Source organism: Gymnoscopelus microlampas (genome assembly GCF_963454915.1).
Source record: "Gymnoscopelus microlampas genome assembly, chromosome: 2".
NCBI classification, from domain to species: domain Eukaryota; kingdom Metazoa; phylum Chordata; class Actinopteri; order Myctophiformes; family Myctophidae; genus Gymnoscopelus; species Gymnoscopelus microlampas.
This window is the reverse complement of record NC_139939.1, coordinates 39,179,440-39,205,523: the sequence shown is the minus strand read 5'-3', so window position 1 is coordinate 39,205,523 and position 26,084 is coordinate 39,179,440. Positions and strand designations below refer to the sequence as shown.

The 26,084-nt window shown below is 42.6% G+C and overlaps 1 protein-coding gene across 3 annotated transcripts in view; it reads right to left on the bottom strand.

Moving 5' to 3' along the window:
* Window positions 1–26,084, bottom strand: part of nr3c2 (nuclear receptor subfamily 3, group C, member 2) — a 136,991-nt gene that overhangs the window by 59,655 nt on the left and 51,252 nt on the right. For 2 of the 3 annotated variants that reach the window (XR_014602061.1, XM_084075938.1), the window contains exon 3: window positions 2,369–2,508. Coding sequence is in view for 2 of the 3 variants with exons in the window: in XM_084075938.1 (XP_083932064.1) it covers window positions 2,369–2,508 (140 nt within the window). In the remaining variant the exon portion in view is untranslated. The remainder of the gene's footprint in view (window positions 1–2,368; window positions 2,509–26,084) is intronic. The other variant, XM_084075939.1, reaches the window with a different exon arrangement.

The window sequence follows — 26,084 nt, the reverse complement described above, 5'->3', positions numbered from 1 at the left end:
ATGTATACATAAAAAGAAGCAGATATGTACGTACATGGGGTTAGACATAAGGTGCAAAAAAGTGGCAACGCAACAATAGATCCACATAGCAGCAGTTATGTGGTCAGGTTTCACACCTGTAAACTTGTGATGTGACAATAAACTTGAAGTTGAAATTTTGTACAGTCAAATTATCAAATAATCAAACAAGACCGTGTAGCTTGCCTCAATAAAGGGCGGTTTACCTACAAGCCAAAGTGCCTTGTGGTGCCATTCTGCTCTGAAGGCAGACTGGATAAGTCTGAGCAGGCAGACGATAGGCAGAGAGTGCTCCTCCGAGGGCCTCACATAACCAGCGCTCCCAAACAAACACACAAATTTGTCAGATCTTTAACATCTCACTGCCACCGTCTCCCCATCGTCCACGCTCAAGAGGAAGAACGGGGGCATATCTGATTCGATAAGACCAGGCACGTAATCCGGTTTGAGGTCTCCATAATGTCGCTGTGCTAAACATATCACCAAACGAAGGCGTGATTTGATAGGAAATGACTGCAATTCTGCCAATAGCCTGGGAAACCACCTAGGGGGCTGGGAGGCTGCCTGACTGAATGGCTGGCTGGCTGGCTGGCTGGCTGAAGTGTTTGCTTGTGTGTGCATGTGCTGGGTATGTGAGAGTGAATGAGTTAGGGCACTGCCGCAGGCAACAGGCTGACAATGAGAAACACATTATGAAGGCTGCTGATTTTCTCTGGTTCTTATTGACGTGCCAGTCAACTAAAAAAAACAAGACACGTAGCGATAAATGCACTGAATCACAGATTTAAGGCATTCACTACACAGTGTTTATTTATCCATTTGTATACTCTCAGAGTTAAATTAACACTCAGGATGTTGCAGTGTAATAATACTTCATGACATGAAGCTCTGTTGGTGCACGTCCTAGAGGCCCACACTTCATCCTCCCGAAACGAGTGTCAGATGAAATGGAACAACCAGCCGCTGCTGGTGGTAACACGCATGCAGGGAGCTCTACCATGCACGGCCGAGACGCGCTGGTCCTACATCCAATCGTACAACAACTTCTGGAACTAAAGTTTCCTCCCGGTGTAGTGTGGGTTCTGGTCTCATTTTACTGTGCTAGCTACCCAAAACAATATCCTCTAGCAAGTACAGTATTGCCATTAAAAATACTGTGCCTAATTACAGCAAACACGCTGCTATTCTTGTGAACTGAGTCATTCACTGAACTTCCTGAACCCTGTTATGTCAGGAGATTTGAAATGATTTTAATTAATAGGAGGAAAAAGAAAAATGATGGCTCTATTTACCTACCCACTTTACTGTATACAGTATATACCCTCTGTGTGTGTGTGTGTGTGTGTGTGTGTGTGTGTGTGTGTGTGTGTGTGTGTGTGTGTGTGTGTGTGTGTGTGTGTGTGTGTGTGTGTGTGTGTGTGTGTGTGTGTGTGTGTGTGTGTGTTTTGCCAGCTTGGCATTTTCTTGCCTGAAATGCCTTCCAGTCGACACCACTGGAAGCTAATATCACAATGCTAGACTAACGTAGCGTGAGGCGTTCTCTTTTTGCTATAGCCTTAGAATCTGAATCAGTTTATTGACCAAGTAGGTTGACACAGGGATTTGTCTTCGGAGCTCACTCTACTACAATCAAAGACATAAGAAACAGGAATACTCATCTACACAGAAAGGGGTGAAAATATGACTACAGAATAAGAAATCTGACAACAGAAAGTAGTATCCATGTCTCATGTGCCTAAATACTGTACACTAATAGGCAGGCATTTTGGTGGATTCAGAGAATCAAATATTATCTCATTACAGAAATATCTGTACAGAATTATTCTATAATAGTCGCTGTTTTCCACTGTGCCCTTTAACAGACTGAATGATGCAGTAATGAGTTATTGCTGCCACTACAGTATGCTATGGAGAGTTACTTCAGATAATTAGCATTTTAAATTCGAAAACAGTTACAGAGAGTAAATCGTGTAGTACTTCTCAGTATACAACTACAGTAATGTCAACCACGATAAAGCCCATGTTTATCTTTGAAGGTGGAAAAACATGGTCCCATTTTTCTTGGCACCTGTACTACATTTTTTGGTGGGGGTAATTCTCACCTGTTTCCACACAGAAACATCTGAGAAGTCATGTGACCATCATCACACAGTAAAATATGTGGTGTTAATTTATCCATTTCGTAACTCTGATAGTGTGCAAATGTAATTAACACAAAGGATTTTATGGTGCAGCTCCTCAGACTTTGTTGAAGGTGCAAGCGCCACCTCGGAGTGCCTGAGGTGTGTGTGACATTTTGCATGCAACAAAACTTGAGGCAAAGTGCAATATTGATGAGTGAGCTACGTACGGCATACTGTACCTTCCACAGCGCGCTTGAAGAAGACTTTACAACTGCCGCACGTGACCACCCCATAGTGACACCCTGATGCCTCGTCTCCGCAAACCAGGCACACTTTGGCAGTCGACGACGGTTGTCTCAACGACGTGCTGGAGAAGCAACACACACACACGCACACGCGCACACACACACACACACACACACACACACACACACACACACACACACACACACACACACACAGAGAGAGAAAAGAGACACAAATTAAGTTTTTGTGTCCAAACACACAGTACTGTAACTTACAGTAACAAAGACATTTGAAAACGTCAACAAGCAGTGTCCTTCCCAGTCTAACTATACTGTATTATCACCTGACAGATGCTGTGAAACATTCTTTGTTTTACGACCTTACTGTACACTAGCAAGCGTGCCGTAGCGAGCCATAAACATGTCTGCCTACCGAGAGAGAGAGAGAGAGAGAGACAGAGAGAGAGAGAGAGAGAGAGAGAGAGGATGCCTTTTGCAGCCATTTCGTTTACAGCCTCGACGCGGCTACAATAGGAGAGATGACAATGACATAGGAAATACAAAGAAGAACCAAGCCGTGCTACACAGAGCTTAGGATGTCTCTGAAACAAGTAGCAGTGGAAAACACATCATGTACTACAAACTTGTTGACATACAGTAAATGGTGGAGACTGTGAGAAAGGAAACAAACAATAAATGAGACCTGCAGCTGTACGATTGCAGCCTGCATTTACACTGTAACGTTCTGAGTGTTCGTTTAACTCTGAGAGCGTATAAATGTAACCAGATGGACCCTTGGTTAGATTTGTCACGAGTTAAGCCAACACTCAGGATTGTACTGTGTATGATGTATTATTAACACGGGTCATTCTTTCCTGAATACTGTACACAGTGGAAACAAATAATAACACAAAACTCTCAAAACATGACTCATCCGACCCATTCCTTATCATTTGTGACGGCTGAGCCTGAGATAAAACTCATGCTCTGCGGTAAAAACAGAATTTGTTTTCGACAACACTATCTTTTATGGATGCAGCTAAAATGAGATCAATAACATTACAGCAGGAACCCAGTTAAAAATAGGGATTCACAGGTCAGTAGCTGGCCTGGGGTCAAGGTTTAATAGGAAAGAATCAACACTGGACCGTCGTCAATAACAGCACACGTGTTTGTTTGTTTGTTTGTAGTTCTTCCACAGCCACAGTCAATAAAGCCAAAGCACTGATGAGGCTCACTTCATCATTGTTTACTTCCTGTTTTGTCACCGAACATTCTCAAGATTTATCTATTTGAACATAGTTTAACCTCTTAGTCATGCTATGCGTAGTGGGACAACTTGCCCATTCCTGCACATGTTGACAGTAATGGTTCCAATTTTGGTCCAAGAATCAAAGTTCAATGGTGATGACTCATGTTTGGATAGAAGAAATAGGACAATTTGACAATAGGGGATTCCATTAATCCATTAATACCGGGAAAGCATCGGTGTCATTTTAAGATTTATTTGGCTATTCAAAAATAGCAGATACTATTTTTGAAAAATCGTGAAAATGTGTGCAAATCTTTGAATATATGTATTTTTTAAAGCGAACATTTGTACTGCAAATCTTTGCTTCTGGGGGTCCCTGGAACTAAATATTTTGAGATGGGGGTCCGCGGCCAAATACATATCATTTTGGGTGGTCCTTGACATGAAAAAGTTAGAGCACCAATGATATAGAAACATTTGTTGAATCGTATCTCAGGTCTTAATGGATTAAAGGACAGTTTGACAATAGGTGATTCATCATGCACCCTGACAGCTAAGAGGAGAACTCAAAGTTTATTGAAAGGGCAACATTCATTCAAGACTTAATGAGACAGTGTTTAAAGTAGGTTCAGGTGTAGAGAACCTATTTTGTATACTATTGTAAATCTACACACACACACACACACACACACACACACACACACACACACACACACACACACACACACACACACACACACACACACACACACACACACACACACACACACAATTGTCGGACAGAATGTCTGGCATGTTCTGTCCGGCAATTTGTGTGTGTGTGTGTGTGTGTGTGTGTGTGTGTGTGTGTGTGTGTGTGTGTGTGTGTGTGTGTGTGTGTGTGTGTCTGGCATGGCGGTGACGTCATGAACGTGTGAGGACGCACGCAGACACCTCTCCTCTGAACGACAAACATTTCAAATAAATGTAGCGTTTAAAACTCTCGAAAATAGTGAACACTAACGCTGGAGACAACTAAACAGCTTTAAATGCCAACAAAGCCAACAGCCAAGCAAAACGGGACCCGTGGGGTAGCCAGGAACACACCAGAGAACACCGACACCCCGCCGGCCAACCAAGCCACAGGTGACGGTGATAACATGGGTGAGGAGGTGACTAACACTGTTCGCACTGAGGTTAAAGCCATAAAAAACGAATTAATGGTCGAATTCCGGGCAATTGCCCAAACTATACGCGAGGATATAGTGAAGGAACTTCGTTCTACTGTGACCCAGTTGCAAACAACAGTGACCGGCCACACTAGTAAAATTGCCGATCTGGAAACTTCACAAAACGACGTTACAGACAGGCTGGCCACACTGGAGATTCAATGCTGCTCTGGCACCGGACAACGCCAAGATTAACGACGCCTTGGACGCACAAGAAAATCTCAGCAGAAGACAGAATATAAGGGTCGTGGGCCTAGCTGAGGGCGAGGAGGGCTCCAACCCCAATACCTTCATTGGACCCTTCTTGAATGAAATTCTGGGTGAGGAAATTATTCCCAACGCCGAGGCCATTGATATATCACATCGCCTCCCCTCATTCAAGCAGCCAGTCTCAAACAAATTTCCGAGGACCATGATTGTGAGACTGCACTACCTTCACATGAAGGAGAAGGTCCTCATACAAGGGCATACAGAGGACAGCTCTCATACAAGGGACAAAGTATCAAGTTATTCTCGGACCGGTCAGCCGCGTTGAACCAACGCAGGGCGCAATACTCCGCCGTGAAAACTCGACTCAAAGAAGCCGGCTTAGAATGCGGGGTTGTTCACCCCGCTAAACCACGCCTAACGTTCCAGGGGACTGTCCACACCTTTGATACCCCGGAAGCAGCGCTCCACTTGGAGTGGTAGTGGACGAAGAGGAACACTGACCACCTAAACCCTGTTATACTGATCTTCTTGTGATAGTTTTTTTGTTTTGATTCTCGCCTTTTTTTCTCTCTCTACAGGCTGGTTTTGTTTTCGGTGTTGTTGTTGTTTTTTTTTTCCTTTCTCCTAAGAGGGGGAGCGGGGACATGGCTTTCTTTTCTTTTTAATACCCGCAACTAAATAATTGAAAAGACACAATCCACCCTCGTCACGCCGTGGACCCTACTCTACAAAAAAATATATTAAACAATAAGGACCGAATCGCACGCACCACCCATGGATATTATTGACTCTACCTTAACCGGACTGAAAGTGACGGTAAGCCATCGGTCGCCCGATCAACTCTCAGTTTACAGTAGGGCATCTATTACAAATGTAAATGACTTGAGCTAAGTGTCCATCGGAATGTATGACTGTTGCTGCTTCTCGGTCTCTAGTGAAGAAATGTGTTTGTGTATTGTATGTGTGTGTGTGCGTGTGTATGCATATGTGTACACACACACATATATATATATATATATATATATATAGGTGTGTGGGTGTGTGTGTGTGTGTGTGTGTGTGTGTGTATGTGTGCACACGTATGCATATGGACATGGGTATATGTGGGCCCCACAGCCCCACAGTGGTGGAATGAACTTCCCACTGATGTCAGGACAGCAGAGTCACTGCCCATCTTTCGCCGCAGGCTGAAAACCCACCTCTTCAGGAAACACTACCCTTCCTCTTTGCCTGGCCTATTGTTGTTAACTAGTTGTAGGAACTATTGTTTTATTGTTGTATTGGATCTATTAGCTCGTGCTCATTTGATTTGGCTATTTTATCTCATGTGTTTATGAAAGTAGATAGCTGATATATTGCACTTTTACCTTAGCGCTAGGTATACTCTTGGTTGCTTGTTTTTACAGGAAATGCACTTAAGACCTCTGGTGATTAGTAGTTTCGTTCCCTACCTATGTTGAATGCACTTATTGTAAGTCGCTTTGGATAAAAGCGTCTGCTAAATGACTGTAATGTAATGGGTATACTGTATATATTTTGCTTACATGTTTTATCAATTTACTATGTGTATTACCAAGACCTTGGCACAAAGAAGATCTGGGATGCTCACTAATCCTCAGTTTGAGTAAATAATAGAACGCCATAATGACTAAAACGGGCAGCTTCGATCATAATACTAATTAACTTGAGTGTCCGGGGTGATATGCAACCTGTATGCTATTTTGCGGACGCAGCTCTTAAATTATATATTTACTTTTATTTCCTTATTTTTCCGTGGTTTTGCTTTCTCTCAAACTGACTAATGCGAGAGGGAATAAAGTTGGTTATATCCCAACGCGTGCCGGGGGGGGGGGGGGAGATGCGAGAGGGTTCTCATCCATGGTGTGTACACCGCGGCCCCCTCCTCCTCCCCTGGCACGTAACATCCGCGTGAATATGTACCAAACCCCCTCATCTCCGTCCACTATTTAGTCTCTACTGCAAAACATGGAAACGTTTTATTTTGAAAAGCCTTTTGTGCTTCTAGCTAACACCTAGCTTCCTGTGTTTATCACGGTAGTGACGCATCAGCGTCACCCTTCTTTCCCCTTAAACAGGGAACAAAACAAGGTTGACCCTTATCCCCTTTGCTCTTTGCGATCGCCATCAAGCCTTTAGCTATCTGGCTCCGCAGTGAAATAAGGTTTGAGGGAATTGCGAGAGGCGGGACCACCCACAAAGTATCCCTATATGCAGACGACCTACTTTTATATATATCCAAACCAACTTCCTCCATCCCTGTTATCACGTCCATACTGGAGCAGTTCGCTAGATTCTTGGCCGCATTAACCTTGTTAAGATGACCGTCCTACCTACATCTTTATACTTTTTTCAACATATTCCAGTATTCATCAAAAAGAGCTTCTTTACAAAACTTGACCAGATGATAACATCCTTCCTATGGGAAACCAAGCCTAGGCGTATTAAGAAGGCTTATCTTCAACGGCCGAAATTGATGGGTGGGATGGCACTTCCAAATTGTATCTGCTACTACTGGGCATGCAACATCCTAAAGATTACTCATTGGGTTAACCTAGAGAACACTGCTCTCTGGGCCCAAATGGAAATAGCCTCTTCCCAGCAGTATCTCCTTTCACTAATATGTTCAGGCCTTCCACTCGCATCTGTAGCCAGTTCTATGCCTTCGGTCATACACACTATTAAAATCTGGACACAATTTAGGAGGCATTTTGGCCTCAAAAGCCCATCCTCTCTCTCCCCGATAAATCGCAACCACCTGTTCAAACCCTTGTGTACCGATCCCACCTTTCAAATTTGGTTCGACAAGGGGATCAGATCCATCAAAGACCTATATAGCAATGGGATTCTGGCACCATTCTCATACTTGACCGAGAGATTCAGTTTGCCCAGCTCCCACCTATTTCGCTACTTCCAGATTAGACACTTTCTACAAAAACAATTTCCAAACTTCCCAAACCAGCCGTTTCATTCGGCAATTGACTCCATAATTTCTTTGAATCCCAACACAAAGGGCACTATTTCAGAGATATATAATCAACTAAATTTAATAAATCCAGAGACTCTTAACCGTCTTATAATAGCATGGGAGCAAGACCTGTTGCCTGAGGCGACATGGGAGACGGCGTTGAGGCTAGTCCATAGCTCCTCAATTTGCGCTAGACATAGCCTTATACAATGTAAGATTATTCATCGTGTCCATTACACCAACGCGAGACTAGCAAGGATATTTCCAGATATTAGTGACGAGTGTATTCGTTGCAGACAACCCTCTGCGGATCTGACACATATGTTTTGGTCATGCCCTCGACTACAGGCCTTTTGGACAGACATATTTAAATCTTATTCCGATATATCAGGTGTACCCATCCCACCCAACCCCTTAACAGCCCTATTTGGCGTTCTTCCAGGGACTAACATCCCTCAACACCTTAAGAGAATAATTCCTTTCACCTCTCTTCTAGCAAGACGTCTCATACTCAAAAGGAAACAAGTTTTCCCACCCACACATAACGGTTGGATAAAGGACGTACTCTCAAGCTTGAAAAAATTAGATTCTCACTTAATGGTTCTTTGAGAACTTATAACCAAACATGAAGGCCTCTTGTGGACTACGTAAGGACCTTGACAGTGGCCCCGGAGGAAATCGATACTTGAATTGGGGAAAGGTGATAACATAGACTTGCGTATTGTCCGTGTGAGCTGGTGCGCACACAGGTGGTCCCCCCCCCCCCTCTTTTTTTTTTACTTGCTTTTCCTTTGTTTTCTTCTCCTTTCTTCTCTCCTTCCTTTTACCTTTAAATTATTATTATTATTATTGTGGGATCGCTTTGGCGATCACACTAATGTTATCTTCACTATTTATTTTTATTATTATTATTATTCCGCCCGTTTTTAGTCCTTCATGGATTGGTCAAGCTTCACGTGACATCACAATATGTATTATAAATAGGTAAGACAGAATTAATCAGGAACAGAACTTTCTAGTGTGATACTATCAACATTCTAAGCGATCCCACACTGTTTCTTCAGGAACAGTACTTTCTAGTTATTATTATTATTATTATTTATTTACCTTTATATCTCACTCCTGCTATTTAAATACCTCTGGGGAATGGAGAGAGGGAAGGGAGAATACATTTAGGAAAAAAAAAAAAGGAAAAAAAAAGATTAAGAAATATATATATATAAAAAAAAAAAAAGAATCTACGCAATGTCCTGGCCATCTGATTCTTTTCATCCATCGCCATTTTCATTGCTAAATGATTAATGTTACTGGTGCTTTCGTTTTGTTTTTGAGTTCTTTTTTTTGTTTTGGTCTTTCCTCCTCCCTTGTTTTCTAAGAACTTGTAAATGTTTTTTTTCTTTTTTAAATGAAGGAGGGGGGTGGGGAGGGGAGGCGGGGAAGGAGAGGGAAAGGAAAAGTTGCTTATATTTCTGGTTGTTTTTTTGTTTTTGTTTTTGTTTCTTTCTTTTTGATTGTAGCACTGTCTGGGAGGGCGAGTGGGCGAGTGGGCGGATGGGAGGGAAATGAGGGGTTCTATGTACAATATATATGCTCGCATTTTGAGTTTACGAATGTTGTCCTCATATGGGAGGAAAAATAACCTGTAAAAAACCCAATAAACAGATATATATATTTAAAAAAAATAATGTCTGGCATGACATATGGTATAAAAACGCCCACAACCATTTTGAATGCATGAAGGACATGCAGGTGCATTTAACCACACAGCCTAACAACATATGTTCCAGCATTATATGTTTGATCAAAATCTATTTGAACATGAAGGAGTAACAGAACATTTCTTATACTTAAACTTTTGACAAACATCTTGCACAGTCTCCGCATAGAGATTTTTTATACTTACTACTTAATCAAGCTTTTTTATGGGACCTGGTATTCCATGTAGGTGACGATATGAAAATTTCATGTCACGATTATTGTGGCAAATTCTTTGCGATTTACTATGATATAATTGCGATAATAAAAATATGCTTAAAACTCAACCACTTGCACCCCAGTATCCATATTCTGGAGGGGAACAATGATGTAGATGGAAAAAAGCTGTCCAAGTACTGAGTCAACTCATGTCCAGTGTATGACAGACAATTTCACGATACATTTTAATCTCTGCAATATGTTTATTATTCCCTGTCCATTCTGTGATTAGCACCGTGATTTCACCTGCACGCGACGCAACCTCACAATGATGCTAGTTAATGGACAGCTGCTGTGAAGTCTCTTCAGGCATCTGTGTTGGATCACTTTGATGCGTGCGCATTGTTGTTGATTGGAGAGGTACTATAAGACAAATTGGTGTTGCACAGCTTGCATTTAACCTGGTTTTCATCATGACACACAACTCCATCTTTGTAATGCTGTCACTGTGTAATTCCCTCCTGTGTAAAAGTTTATTTCATGTGTGTGTGTGTGTGTGTGTGTGTGTGTGTGTGTGTGTGTGTGTGTGTGTGTGTGTGTGTGTGTGTGTGTGTGTGTGTGTGTGTGTGTGTGTGTGTGTGTGTGTGTGTGTGTGTGCGTGTGTGAGAAAGAGAAAGAGAAAGAGAGAGAGAGAGAGAGAGAGAGGGAGAGAACACTTGCGGCCATGGTTATATTCTTAAAGGAGAGTTCCAGTCATTTTAGGTATTTGCTTTGATGTGTCGCTAATCACTCACCAACATACCAGTGGCAGTTGACTTTTTTCATAGAAGCCCCTGTTGTCCATTGTGGAGACCCCTTCCACTGGCATAATGGAGAAATGTGGATAAACGAAAATCGTTTATAACGAAAATCCTCATTATGCAGTGTCCTGACCCTCAATTATGCCAGTGGAAGGGTTCACAATGGACAACAGGGGCTTCTATGAAAAAAGTCAACTGCCCCTGGTATGTTGGTGAGTGATTAGCGACACATCAAAGCAAATACCTAAAATGACTGGAACTCTCCTTTAACCGTCAAGGATATATATATATATATATATATACACACACATATACATACATACACACACAGTACACACACACACACACACACACACACACACACACACACACACACACACACACACACACACACACACACACACACACACACACACACACACACACACACACACACACACACACACACACACACAGTATACTTTACACTGCACACTGCATCCACAGAAAATGTGATTTGCGATCAGAGATATTCATTTCTGGTTTCAACACTCCAATCTCTCATGACATCTCACCTCCAAAGCTGTTCTACCAAGCTTAGCTCTACAAGCGGCTATAGGGAAGTTGTGCGTTCTGTAGCTGAAAAGCGGTATAGATGTGTGACCGGGAGCGTCGCCGGTTTGAATCCCTCAAACAGCTAAGATTATTTAGTAACAGCCAATTACTCCTTTGAGGTTAAACTGTGGCCAGCAGTAGGTGTACGGAACCACTGTTATCTCAACTGAGACAGTATCGCTGCAATCAGCAATACCGTTGACTTACACAGGACAAAATACGAATTTAAGAAAACCTCCACGATCAATACACAGAATGTCATCGTCTTGATCATGACGGGTGAGAGGCACCACAAAATCTCCTCTTCTCCGGTCTCCGCTCCTAAAGCCCGGTTCCCGTAAAAAAAAAGAAAGGAGTCAGCCAGAAAAGGAGGGGAAAGCAGAGAAAAGAGAGACGGGGTGAAGGAGAGGAGGTAAAATTTTGAAAACGGATCAGGCGGCCCAAATATAGTTTGGCTGAGTCAGCGGAGATCTGATTAAAGCCCTCCAATGAAACCTGACATAGTTTGGTCGGCTGGCCGCCCACCAGGATGCCCTGTGGACCAGGCTGAATGTGACCCTCCTCCCACAGCACTGGAAAACACAGAGTGTGAAATGGAACCAAATGGACCCGTAAAGGGTCCTTTTCCTTCCATGTGTCACTCTCTTTGGAGTTAAATTAACATTAACAGATTTACTGTGTGGGGGGATTTGAACATATTGAGTGGATATGTGCCGTGGTGGACAACGTATATATACTCAAGTAAATACTCCAATATTCAAAAGTACAAAAAAATCTGAAATTGAGAAAAATAGTGAAAATAGCAGATGTACAAGCTTACAACGCTGCTGTAGATCGGCTATTTTCACTATCCTATATTAAAATTGGCGATGGGAGGGCGGGCTGACGGGCCACGGCCACGTCACTCTGACTCAGACATAACCCTAAACAAACCCGATACGGTTGTCCAGAAGCGCCGATCCGACCGATATGTCCATCAGTCCATATATAGACATATATGGATCTCCAGTTATCCAGAACCGCCGATCCAACTGATATGCCCATATATGGGCATGCCAATATATGGGCATATACTGATGACATCAGAGATCTCCATAAAAGGGCATAAAATGGACAAGGACAGACAGATACATTGATATCCATATATGGGCACAAAATAGACAGACAGGTACAACGTCTACTCTGACAAAGCCCTCGCCCCCAAAGCCCCCACACTATGACTCAGACATATTGGTCAGATCGGCAGTGCAACGTATCGTGTGAGGGCTGTGTACCGGCCTGAACTCTAGCTGGCCGAACCTCTAGTATTTGAAATAGGGCTTAAGTGGTACATTATATATTTGTGTATGTTGCGGTCCCCAGTCCACGGTCCTAGTAATGTAGTGGACACAAAAGTACAGTATTTCTATTCAAAATGTAGTGGAATGAAAGTCATCAACTTGCAAAAAACAAATACTCCAAAAACGTACTTAAAGGAGGAGTTCACCCAAAAAATGACTTATTTTCTATCAATTGCACACCCTATGAAGCCTTGAATCCACAGATTCTTTTTTGTTTTTGTCGCATTCCTAAGCTAATAATTTGATTCCCGTTTCCTACCGGCTAATGTATCCGGTAGGAGACACAAAGTAGATTATTTGGGTCTTCTACCGGAAATACACACAGTCATCAAATTATTGTCTTAGGAATGCCACAAAAAAAAAAAATCCATGAAATCAAGGCTTCATGGGGTGTGTAATTGATAGAAAATAAGTATTTTTTTGGGTGAACTCCTCCTTTAAGTACAGTACTCAAGTAAATGTACTTATAGTTACAGTCCTCCATTGGATATCAGTGAAGACTCCAAACAGAGTACACAATACTCTAGAGTAAAATGAACACTGAGGTTTTTACTGTGTAGGGGTGTGGGTGTGGAAGGTTCTGTCAATTATTCAGCATGGCACTTGTTAATGGGCAGGCCTACATTCAGAATTGGTTCTCATATACAGCACTGTGAAAGCTTTTGCAGGTAAGATACTGTACCTACAGCTTAAAAGGGGAAAGGTAATGTATAATAACAATAAAATGATGAATTCAAGAAAGTGGCCAGGTAAAGGAAAAAAACACTCATCCACTGACACGCACGCACGCACGCACGCACGCACGCACGCACGCACGCACGCACGCACGCACGCACGCACACACACACACACACACACACACACACACACACACACACAGACACACAGACACACACACACACACACACACACACACACACACACACCGCAACATCAGCTAGATGGCTATAAAGAGAAGGAACACCTTCTCATCAAAAATGGCCTCAGTTCCCCTTTGTTTCTTTTCTCAGCTAATTAGCACTCTGTCTCTTGTCTCAATCAATAACGTACAAGGTGATTGGCTGGTTAACATTCTCCTTACGTCCCTTGTTCAACAAGCTGTCCTCTCTGATGAGCACACACACACAAACACGCACGCAGACACACAGTTTGTCTGTCTCTCTCTTTCTCTCTCCCAAAACGATGTACCTGTCTGCTGCCTCCTCAACAATCTCTCTCTCTTTCTCTACCACGGCTATCACTCCCTCCCTCTCTTTCTCTTGATCACTCTTTCTCTGCAACACACGTGCAGTGCACACATACAGTACACCACTCGCTCTTGCGTGCGTGCGCGCACACACACACACACACACACACACACACACACACACACACACACACACACACACACACACACACACACACACACACACACACACACACACACACACACACACACACACAGACGCTGGATAAAGAGGAAAAGCAACATCTCTCTCTCTCTCTCCTGGGGACTAGCTGGGTAAACGAGTAAAGCAACAGCACACTGAGATACAATCAGGAGCAGTGATCTAATTTCCTTCTGTCCATCTACACATACATTCAATCTGTTAGGACTCTTACACACTGTCTCTGGCACTCTGCCCCTTGGTTTCAACGGCAAGGTGTGTGTGTGTGTGTGTGTGTGTGTGTGTGTGTGTGTGTGTGTGTGTGTGTGTGTGTGTGTGTGTGTGTGTGTGTGTGTGTGTGTGTGTGTGTGTGTGTTCTTATCATGCATGTAATGGTGTCCAGTCTTGATCAGAGACCCACATGCACATCGCGCGCACGAGCGCACACACACACACACACACACACACACACACACACACACACACACACACACACACACACACACACACACACACACACACACACACACACACACACACACAGTACACACCCCCTCTGTGTGTCTCTCTCTCTGTGTGTCTCTCTCTCTCTCTCTCCTCTGTTTGTTTCTCTCTCTCTCTCTCTCTCTCTCTCTTCACAACGGTGAACTCGCTGCTCGTGCATCAAACACACAAACCAAACGCAAGCGCGCCTGAAGCTCTCCAGACATGTCTCAAATGCCCCGTCTGGAATAACACATCCAAACACCCGACAGCTTCATGGTTACCACTTCCACTTCCAGACCCACATGTACCTGTGGTCAGTCAAGGACTGAATGCGGCCTGTGCCTTCTTTCTACCCAGCAAAATCCCTAGAGTCAGTTTGACTGTTCATCCATGAAGACCGGGAGCACATACTGTGTCATTTTACATTTTAGCTATAACCATTATTTTAGACTTTGGCAATTAAAAAAAGCAGATATACAAGCTCATAGTGCTATGAGCTTGAACTGTAGATCTGCTATTTTTTTTTAATCTTGAACTTTTGTGCAAATCTTTGAATACATACTGTATATATTTTTAAAGCGAACATTTTTAACTCTTCTGGGAGTCCCTGGAACAACATATTTTGAGATGGGGGTCTGCGTAAATATATACTGCATCTAAAAATGTTATCTCATTCGCTTTAAAACACACATATATATATATATATATATTCAAAGATTTGCCCAAATTGTCCACGATTTTTCTAAAAATAGCAGATCTACAAACAAAGCTTGTAAAACTGCTATTTCTGAATAGCCTAAGAAATCTTAAAAATTACACAGAACATGCGTTAGAGTGAATGGGTTAAATGTAAAAATAGACCCTGTAACACCCTCAGAATCAAATGAATGATTTTCCTTTTTTTTCCTCACACACAAGTAGTCCCTGTCACTGCTAACCCTACAGTTGGACATGTGTGAGGGTGGGAAACGAGCATGTGTCTCCTCTGGTCTCCTTCTCTTCACCTGACAGTGAGGCATTTCACCAGGAGGCCGGAGGGCGTAGCGAATAGTTCTTCTTCCTGCTGAACAGGCACCCCACGAACACACCCGAAGTTCACCCTCCCCACCCGGCTTTCCACCCTCGAATACTACGGCCAATTGCGTTCGATGGAGTGCCCAGCCAAGCCGGAGCCACCACCACGGAGGATTCAAACCCCTAAGACTCTGTGGTGGCGGGCAGGAACTGTTCCTCTATGCCACCCGGATGCCTCTGACAACCACTTTCTAATCACTTCATGCCTGCTTCTCGCTTTTTAACCCATTCAATACGGGAACTCTGTCATTTTAGATTTCTTTGGCTATTAAAAAAATAGCAGATATACAAGTTCATAGCACGGCATATTTCTTTTGAAAAATCTAATGTCTTAAAAAAAATGGGGGGGTGGGGTCCCTAGCCTGGTAAACCCCCCTCCCTCCGGAAATCTCATTTGCATTTGATTTCAGGAAGGAGTCTGGGATTGCACAGGGAGTGGAGCTGCGTTTGCGAACCAATCAGCGGCTGCTAGGGGCGTGATCATCCAATCACCTGCCAAGTATCTTGAAAAAATGAAACGCTGTTTGTCATCGATTCTGCTACCGGAGTCTCAGATGGAAGTAGGCTGTGAAACAAAATGTGTGTCACAAGCTTCTTCCATTTGACGGAGTCAGGTTAGGGGGTCCCTGGAACAAAATATTTTCAGATTGGGGGGTCCTTGACATGAAAAGGTTTGGGCACCACTGATATATGTATAGCCGGGATTTACACACATTTTTACGATTAAAAAAGAATAGCAGATCTACAAGCTCATAGTGCGGCGCCATGAGCTTGTAGATCTGCTATTTTTGAATCTCTTGAATAGAAATCTAGAATGACAGAGATGCGTTCCCGGATTCAATGGGTTAAACAGCCTAGAAGTAAACTACTTCCCTTCGTAGGCTACTTGTGAGAATACAATCCCCCAAAAACGGTTTCCAGGGAGCACGCTGGTAGCTACCCTGTGTTGAATGTTGAATGTCTACTGTCACACACACAAAAAACAAAACTGCATATAATATTATCTTTAAAAAAAAACAATGTAACAACAGATTCCATCCTCCCCGGAATTTGCTCATAGAGCATGAGCAATATATTAGTCAGCCAAGGGCAACCAGAAATTATGCATGAAAACAAGATGCTGGCTGGTGAATACAGTAACAATTCCACATCACTGTAAAGCGGAGAACATTTTTGGGGGGTTTTTACTGTCAGGTTGGAAGAGGATTATGGACACGCTTTAAAGGTTACATATCATCATATTTTTTTCGGGGGGTTTTTAGGTAGAGAAATATCCGGCACGTTTACTCAAAAACAAATAATAAATCAGGAACAGTCCAGAGAGATTATGAGTAGATGAATAGATACTGATCTCTTATTGAAATCTCAGCACATGACATCAGGACAAATGTATAACTGTATGATACTGTATCAAGATGGAGTTGTAATGAGCATGGTGGCAGAAAGGAGAACCGCCACGATAACTTTACTGTCATAATGTGTGCTTGCTGTCTGTGCTTCTGCTATAGAGGACAATCCATATAAGAGCTGTGATTCATTCTGGTTAGAAACCCTAAATATCAGCAATCTAGGAAAAGCTGTTATTATAATTATAATAATAATTATAATTGTTATAGTTGTATCTGTAAAAAAGTATAAACTACACACGTAACCGGTACATTTTCCCCAACTAATAGTTATCAGAATCAATAGCCCGCTCCTCTCCTCCCCTCCCTTCTCCTCTCGCATGCCTGGCTGGCCGTCAGTACCCAACAAGGTGACTTCCCCTCCCTGGGAGGAGAATATGGGTCATTCTCTCTCTCTCTCTCGCTCTCTCTCTCTCTCGTTCTCTCTCTCTCACTCTCTCTCTCTCTCTCTCTCTCTCTGCTTATGAAACCAGAGCAGACAAGCTGGTCTGCAGTAACTGTATAGAAACACACACAATCCTACAGTCCAAGCTACAGTAAAAGCAACGCAAAGCGCACACAAATCAGGGTGTGTTTAAAGTGTGTGTGCGTGTGTACTGTATGTGTTTGTATGTGATTTGAATAATCCTTGACATTAAGTTTCATCAAATAGTCATTAATCTTATTTACTTTCACAGAAATACAGTCTCTAGCAGTAACTTAATCAGGAGAGGGAGCACAACACTGATTCTAATTACATATGCACATTTTTTAGTACTGTAAGGTACATAATTACAGTATACATATATACATATTTGGAGTTTTGTTTATTAAATGAGAAGTCACTTTTTTTTAACAGAAGGTTATTGAAGCAGAAAGAGTTTCAATGTTTTCACTCTCCACTTAGCTGTCTATATGTATTTATTATTATTATTATTATAGTATTTATTTTTTTGCAAAGGCTATACTGTCATCCAAAGCCTGCCCGGTTCTATGGGTGTAATACTTTTTTCTATTCTGCATTAGTACACGCCTAATTACTTTAAAATACATAAATATATATATATATACATACGTATTTTTTCTTTTTTAAATCGATTTGTATACTCAAAAAGACTCTAAAAGTAATATTGAGTTTTTCTGTTTTTCAACATTATCTCCATGTCTGTATCGGTAGTACTGATCGATACATGATGCTAAATCTATCAATATTGCCGAACGAGCAAATTAAAAGCACCACACATTTTCCACACATTGACTGTGCAGAAATAAATAAATAAATACAGCTATTTTCCTCTCAGTCACAAAGGGCAATGGCCTCGAGAACTGCTCAAGAACCATGCCTTCGCAGGATCATAGGACCAGCTAGCAAAGCAGCAAAATATTCCTTTTCTCAGACAATAATGATCGATGTAATGATTTTTTTTCATGCTGAATGATGTGGTTAATTTGCATATGTGTGAATGTTCCTTTAAACGCATAATCATCTCTCCATTTGGAACAAAGTCCTCTATTGTGCTTTAAATAACATCAGTGTTCTTTAAAATAAAAAAGAAGCAATCAGCTGAACCTAAGTCCTCCAGGCAGATATTAGTGTCATTCTCCATTGATTCCTGCTAACTACACAGTGCCAGACACAAATTATCAAGCAGTTATGTTCCAGTGCAGTGCTATCATTTCCGTCGACAAAAAGCATGTTTTTAGGCGCTTGGGTGGCGCAGTGCCTGCCCACCACCGCGGAGGCTGGGGGTTCGAATCCACCGCTTTGTCGAGCGTCTATACAAACACAATTGCCCGTGATCGCTGCAAATACTCCTGCGGGTTGGGGCGGCTCCTGTCAGCAGGGAGTGTGTGGGTGGGAGTAATAGGACGGAGGCTCTACGTCCTCCCCGTGGGGGCTCCTTACTGGCAGGTGAGCCAGTAGGATACAACAGCTGTAAGGCTTGCCGAGCCCTGAAGCCTATCTCCTGTTTCCTTAGCGTGAGGAAGCTTGATGTACAAGTACACCCTGGACATGATGCTAGTATGTCGCAGGGACTTACCCCAATCCAACCCTTGATGCTGAGTGCCAAGCAGGGAGGCATTGGGTCCCAGTCTTTGAGTCTGGGGCTCGAACCCCGACCTCCCAGTCTCAGGGTGGACACTCTAACCACAAGGCCACTGAAATGGTTATACAACAGCAGTGACAACACACAAATGTGTGTGGGGAGGAATTAATTGGCATAATGACTACATTGGTGAGGAAAGGGGGTAAAAAAAAAAAACACATGTTTTATAAGCTGTTTTGGTTTTTCCCTTTCAGATGGCACAACTGGAACATTTGCATGCTCCAACTAATCATCTTCAACCAACTGTCTGTCTCCCATCCCTTAGACAGACAAACCCTAGTGCACACATATCTGTACTCGCCACATCAAGCTACACTCGTTCTTGCCGTTGATACATTTTACGTGTTTCTGTGTCAAATCTGCTGTTTTTGGCTGTCAGCCAGCAAATAAAACTTTACATGGCTTTCCGAAAGATGAGAAGACATGCCATAAATGGCTGAAGTTTATTTCCCACCAATTCAGCCTACATCAGCCCACACACAACGGTGCGCTCTGCTCACTTTCATTTTTTTCCTCGTTTAGATAGTGCCTCCCCCCTCTGTGAGGGTAACAGTGCACGCTGCGCCGGTATTGCCATGATCAACCGAAGAGCACTGTAGATGTGTTCAGTGTTCAGGTATAGTGCTACTGCCCTGCCAAGGTAAAGAGCAGTAACTACGAAAACAAAAATCACTGAAAAATGGGTTTAAAAGTGATTCAACTGGTCAGCCAAATGAGATATCGGCATATAAGTGATATTACACTAATTTTGCATCTGTTCTTGAGGTAATTGTTTATCCCCCAAAATCACAAAGGCTAATTTGACCTTTGGGATACACAAATAAGTCGGCGTGTCCAAAAACGTAGTTACTGCTCTTTACCTTGGCAGGTATAGTGATAGGTGTTCAGTGTGCAGGTACTAGGTGCAGTGGCGTTTTTGGCCGTTCTGGCACCCTGGGCATGATGGAGAACACATCCTGTATTCTTTAAAGCGGGAGAGTGGTCAGTCCTTGTGCCTTTGTATTTGATTTGCTTTTATTGACCGTGGGAAAGCTTAGAGGGAAGGCATAGGAGGAGCACTTCGCCTAGGTTGTCTATTCCTAGAAACACCCCTGACTAGGCGTTTATTTACTCGGTGGTTAAGTAGGCTACTAAAGCAGGCAATAATTGCATTTTAAAAAATGATCAAAGAATTGTATTACTGGAGCTACATTAATGATTATCTAGCTAATTAAATCACTGTCAAGTCAATACAAAGAGTTGTGCTTAACTATCATGGAGTTGGACAATCCCCCAACGCATCTACACCCTGTGTTGTAGACCATGAGCCACCTTGCGCCATAGTTTGTAAACAGGGCCCTATCTTTCTCACATGAAATCAAACAGGCTAACTTCGCTGAATGGAAGTATGCCATGCTCCACTGCTCCAGTGAAAAGGTGAAAAGTGAAAAGCTCATAGCGTGGCACGAGTGCCGCGCTACGAGCTTGTAGATCTGCTATTTTTGAAAAAGTGTGAAAATGTTTTAAGCGACCATTTGTAACCTAAATCTTTCCTTCTGGGGGTCCCTGGAACAAAATATTTTCAAATGGGGGGTTGGCGGCCAAATAGTTATACATATAATTTTGGGGGTCCTTGACATAAAAACGTTTGAGAACCACTTATATAGCAACATACATTTCTCAGAAAACCGTTGGGATTTAGAGGACATTTTGTAGAATCGGAACCTCAGGCCTTAATGGGTTAAGGTATAAGGCATTCAGGTACTAGATGCACAAGTAGTAGGTGTAAAGGTTCTAGGCATTCAAGTACTGGGTTGACATTCCTATCACTGGACTGTAGCCACTAGCACACCAACACACACCTTTTCCATCATCCTGGCAAGAAATGCATACGATTCCCCACAAAAAGACACGTAAAGTCAACATGTAATGTAAGAGTTTTGCAAAAGATGAAGAGGTTTCTGTCAATTGTAGCAGTTTTTTCCCCCCTTCCTGACCCTTGTCTCCTCTATTTCTGGGTACGGTCGGCCAGAGTACTAACTCAAGGGGACTGACACACTGTCAGATCAAAAGGTCTCTTCTTTTTGCTGTAGTTTTTTTCTCTCTCTCCTTCCCTTTTAACTCTCTGTAGACAAACCTCAAGGGCAGCAGCGGTTTCATTGTATTCAGTGTCCTTTCATCTTTAAAGATAGCAGAGGTTATGATTTGATCCAGTCATGTCCATGTATAATAAGGTACAAATGAGTATAAGGTGTAAAAGGTACAAACTGTTCCTGGTTCTGATCAACACAATGTATATGAAAGACGTAGGGTACAGGAGGGTAAAACTTGGAATGTCCCCTAAGGGCAATTTACTTTACAGACAGTGGTCCAACATTAATACATACAATACATGACATCATACAAAAAACACAGTACGATATCCATATGTCCCACACTGTCACAACGAATCCTGGGAGAAAACACGAGATAGATCTGATGACATCTGGGATTATAGTTTGTTTTAAGCCAAGAGAAGATGGGATAAAGGGTAATCTTTATCCCTTAAGTTTTCTAGGGAAGCTTTCGATAGGGTCTACGCAAACAAGTTGGAAATATGTTAAGTACAAATAAATGTTACATCACAGTTACTGTCAAAACTCAAAACATACATATATTGCAATATAGTATCAGAATCGATCGATTTGACCATGCGATTCATCTGTTATCTGTCATTATCATATTGTGAATTCCTACTTTGCTCCGACACAGCTACTATTGGTTCATACTAGCTCCCTCAGAGCTTTTACCGCAGATGATCGCTAAATAAATGCTTCCAGGTTGTCAATGTAATTTACATCCATTTTATGTTCATCTTCACATATATCGATAATGATGTGAGTGTAGATGCTCACGTCAGTATCGTTTATGGTTATCATCATATTTTAATTACATCTTCAGTCATTCTTGGTGTGGACGGCCCTTAACATTGCCATGAGTCATGGACTGGGCAGATGTTCGGTCCCTGTCATGCTTTAATACGTGCTTTAAATCAAGAGAATGAGCATGTGTTTATTAACCCATTCAATCAGGGAACACATCTACAAATGTCTTCTAAATCCTAGCAGTTTTCAGAAAATCGTATGTTGTCTATAGTGGTTCTCAAGCCTTTTCATGTCAAGGACCCCTCAAATTATATGTATTTGGTCGCGGACCCCCACCTCAAAATATTTTGTTCCAGGAACCCCCAGAAGCAAAGATTTGAGTTGCAAATGTTAATTTAATAAATATATATTCAAAGATTTGCAAAAATGTTCATGATCTTTCAAAAATAGCAGAGCAACAAGCTCTTGTAGATCTGCTATTTTTCAATAGCCCAAAGTATAAAATAATGGTTATAGCTAAAATAATCTAAAATGACACAGTATGCGTTCCCGGTCTTAATGGGTTAAATGAATACTGTATGTCAAGCTTATACTAGCTACTTTTCCGTGTTTTCCGTGAGCAGCAAGCTTTTGTTTTCCTCGTCTCTTGATTCCTTGCATCATTATATCGCTTTCGACATTGTGTGGCTGTTCTTGTGATATCAGAAGATGGTTGCAAGCTTCCATTTTTGTTTAATCAGCAGAAAAACGTTTGCGTCACCTTGAACTTGGCCAAATCCATCATTTAAACGCCCACAAGACACTTACACCATGCGCTTTAGACCTTGCAACTACAGATTGTTTAATTAGGGCCCTATCATTGAAAACCAGCAAATCATAGAAAAATAAAAAAAGAAGAAGAAAACATTTTCATCTGTGTCGCAATCGTCCTTAAAAAATACCTTTTTATACATTTTATATTTGCATCACAATTAAGCTGCTTGTGCCCAAAATTCATATATCAATACTGTACACTGTATTGCTGCACTGTTACCACTGACTCCCCCTTAATCATACACGGTGCAGGGACAGGCAGACAGGCCATCCTCTGAAAATCAATAAACATTTCTTTGGTCCTCGACACATTTATTTGGAGGAAAGACTGGTCACACCAGTTAACAAATTCATCAAGGACTGTGCCATGATATTGTTCCATGCCATGTACAGTCAGCAAGGACGGGTCTTCATGCACGATTGCTCTGAAGTCTGATATGACACTTATTGTGGGCTCGCTATGGTGAGCACTGTCATGTTATTTGAATATAAAAACAACTAAAAATGGTAAATGAAAGCACACAGCTCTGAGGGGAGGTAGGCTGTAACTGTGATCAGTTCTCTTACATCACTTTCCCTCTCTCTGTCACCCCCCCCCCCAAAAAAAAAGTTGCTCATAATGCAGAACTGACCCATATTCTGAGCTTATCTCACCAAATATCGTGGTTTCTGTCTCTTTCCCAAGCACTCTGCTTGCATGTGCGGTTGCGGGGGACACATACTGTAGCACGACAGCAAAACGTCCTCGCTGTGTGGCTGGTGAGAGAGCTGGACAAGGCACCCACACCCCTCCAATTTGAGAACAGGGTTAAGACCTCTCTGGACAGATGTTTGGGCTCAAACCGGTCTCGGAGTGTTCCGCCAGTAATTTGGATGTCACCCTGGGAGCATTTTCCAAATGATTCAAATATCTGGGCCCCCTCTCAGCTGGGGAAGGAATGCTAAGTCAGCAAGAGCTAACTCCGTGAAGATGGTTATTTAAGCTCAAGATGTCTCACAGAACCAGGAAGAAAAGTACAGTGGTACGGTATGGACAATATGGCAATGCCGTCTGCTCTTGCGTGGGTGCGCACGCACGCACATGTGCCCAAATACAGCATTCTATAATCTGCACTGTTGTGGAATAACTTTACTTATACTTTATGTTTTGTATGTATTACATGCGTATTACATGTGCACACTGCAAGTGCCTGTGTGCCATGTGCATGACTGTGCGCGCGTGTACTGAACATGCATGCGTGTGAGTGGTCTGAGACCATCGCTAGATGATTTTGCACTCGATAACCTCTCCGGCTAAGTAGGTCAATACGGTTTCAAAGAAATACAAGGTCAAGGGTCGCAGCACTGTTAGCAGAACTAGCCAGATTACAGTTGCCGTGTCAACCGAACAGGAAGTAAACGCAACATGACTCGCTTGAAGTACAAAAGGAAGTGGAGGAGCCATCGTCACTCTCAGGTTCTGTAGATAACATCGTTATGGGTGAATAATAGGCCGTGAATGTTGCATGGCTGCTGAAAGAAGACAGAGGACACCACATGGTACAAATGAACCCTTTAACCCACATAAGTACATTAGTATGATGGAGTCAGTAAACACAGAGTTGAACCATATAGAGAGGCCTTTGTTATACAGAGAAACAATGTTCTCATCATGCATGTAACGCCGTCCACTCACACTCACACACATGTGTTTGGGTGTGTGTGTGTGTGTGTGTGTGTGTGTGTGTGTGTGTGTGTGTGTGTGTGTGTGTGTGTGTGTGTGTGCGAGTGCCCTTGCATGTGTGCCTATGTGTGTAGGTAAGCAGCAGACGCACTGACTCGTTCAGTGTAGAGGCTGCTATCACAAAGATGGTTCAGACAAGTGCTACAGCCTCCCTGAACCCGTCTTTCTTGAAAGAGAAGCATCCTTCACTCTGCACATGATTTGCTTTCCTCTCTCAGTACAGTAACACATTCTCCAATATCTGGCCCACAGTTTATGTGCTGTAATACACAGCAGGTAAGATTAGTTTAATCAGGCCAAGCGAGATGGGGAGAGAGAGAGAGAGAGAGAGAGAGAGAGAGAGAGAGAGAGAGAGAGAGAGAGAGAGAGAGAGAGAGAGAGAGAGAGAGAGAGAGAGAGAGAGAGAGAGAGGAAAAAAGGCTTACATAACCATGGGCAGACAGTATAAACATTGGGTTGACGCCCACTCACCACCTTTCCAAAGAGAGAGAAAGGTCTTATGGGTAGTGTGTGTGTGTGTGTGTGTGTGTGTGTGTGTGTGTGTGTGTGTGTGTGTGTGTGTGTGTGTGTGTGTGTGTGTGTGTGTGTGTGTGTGTGTGCGTGCGTGCGTGCGTGCGTGCGTGCGTGCGTGTGTGTGTGTGCGTGCGATAGGGAGAGGGAGGAGAGAGAGAACCACAGGGGAATTATTTTCCCTGGTGGTGAAGGTGACCTACAGTAGGTAGGGAGCTGTTGGGAGAGTACCTGAGCATACAGAAATATGAGATTTCCTGCGGGCTGGGCTTGTGTTACATAGGGGTTGGCTGGGTTACCTTTAAAACGTACACTGATTACAGTGAGACAAATTGTAATCGATAATGTAATCCACCAGTAAGGGTATTTCATGACTTTTGGGTATAGCACTGCCTCAAAAAATAAATAAAATAATATGCAAATTGCAAGTTCACAGAACCATTTACAACTGCTGTAATAAAGCAATACATACCATGAGACCTGAACATAGGAGCTATGATTTCACAATAAGATTGTATTCTTCCCCCTCTAACATATTTTCAACTAATCCGTTTTTTTTTTTTTTTTCAAAAGTTCTTATTCAACAACAAGCGTGCCAATAAGGTCCAATAATGGTGTTTGTCATGTTGCATCAATATGTTCTAATCTTCTAAACAAAATGTAATTATTCCCTTCAATCATGCTTCTCTCACACAACAAGTCATAAACCACTTAAACCAACCAACCAGACCCACAAAGCAAGGGTGGACCAGTGGTTCCCATCGTCCCAAGACTCCCAATCACCAAGAGCCTCGGCTACATGCTGGACAATAAACTGAGCAATGAGATCCATGTTGAGCAGTCAGCAAAGAAAGCATCTCTCAACGACTGCACTTCTTGACTGTGCTGTTAAGAAATGGTCTCCCCACAGAAGACCTGCTCTCGGTGGAGACTGATCACACTCTGACTGGAATATGCCAATGTGATGCTTGTCAGCTGCAACAGGAAACAACAGGCAGTCCTCGGGAGGGTACAAGAAACGGCCATTAAACTCATGACTAGAGATGGAACCACAAGACATATGCGATGCGAGAGTGCGGTCTAGC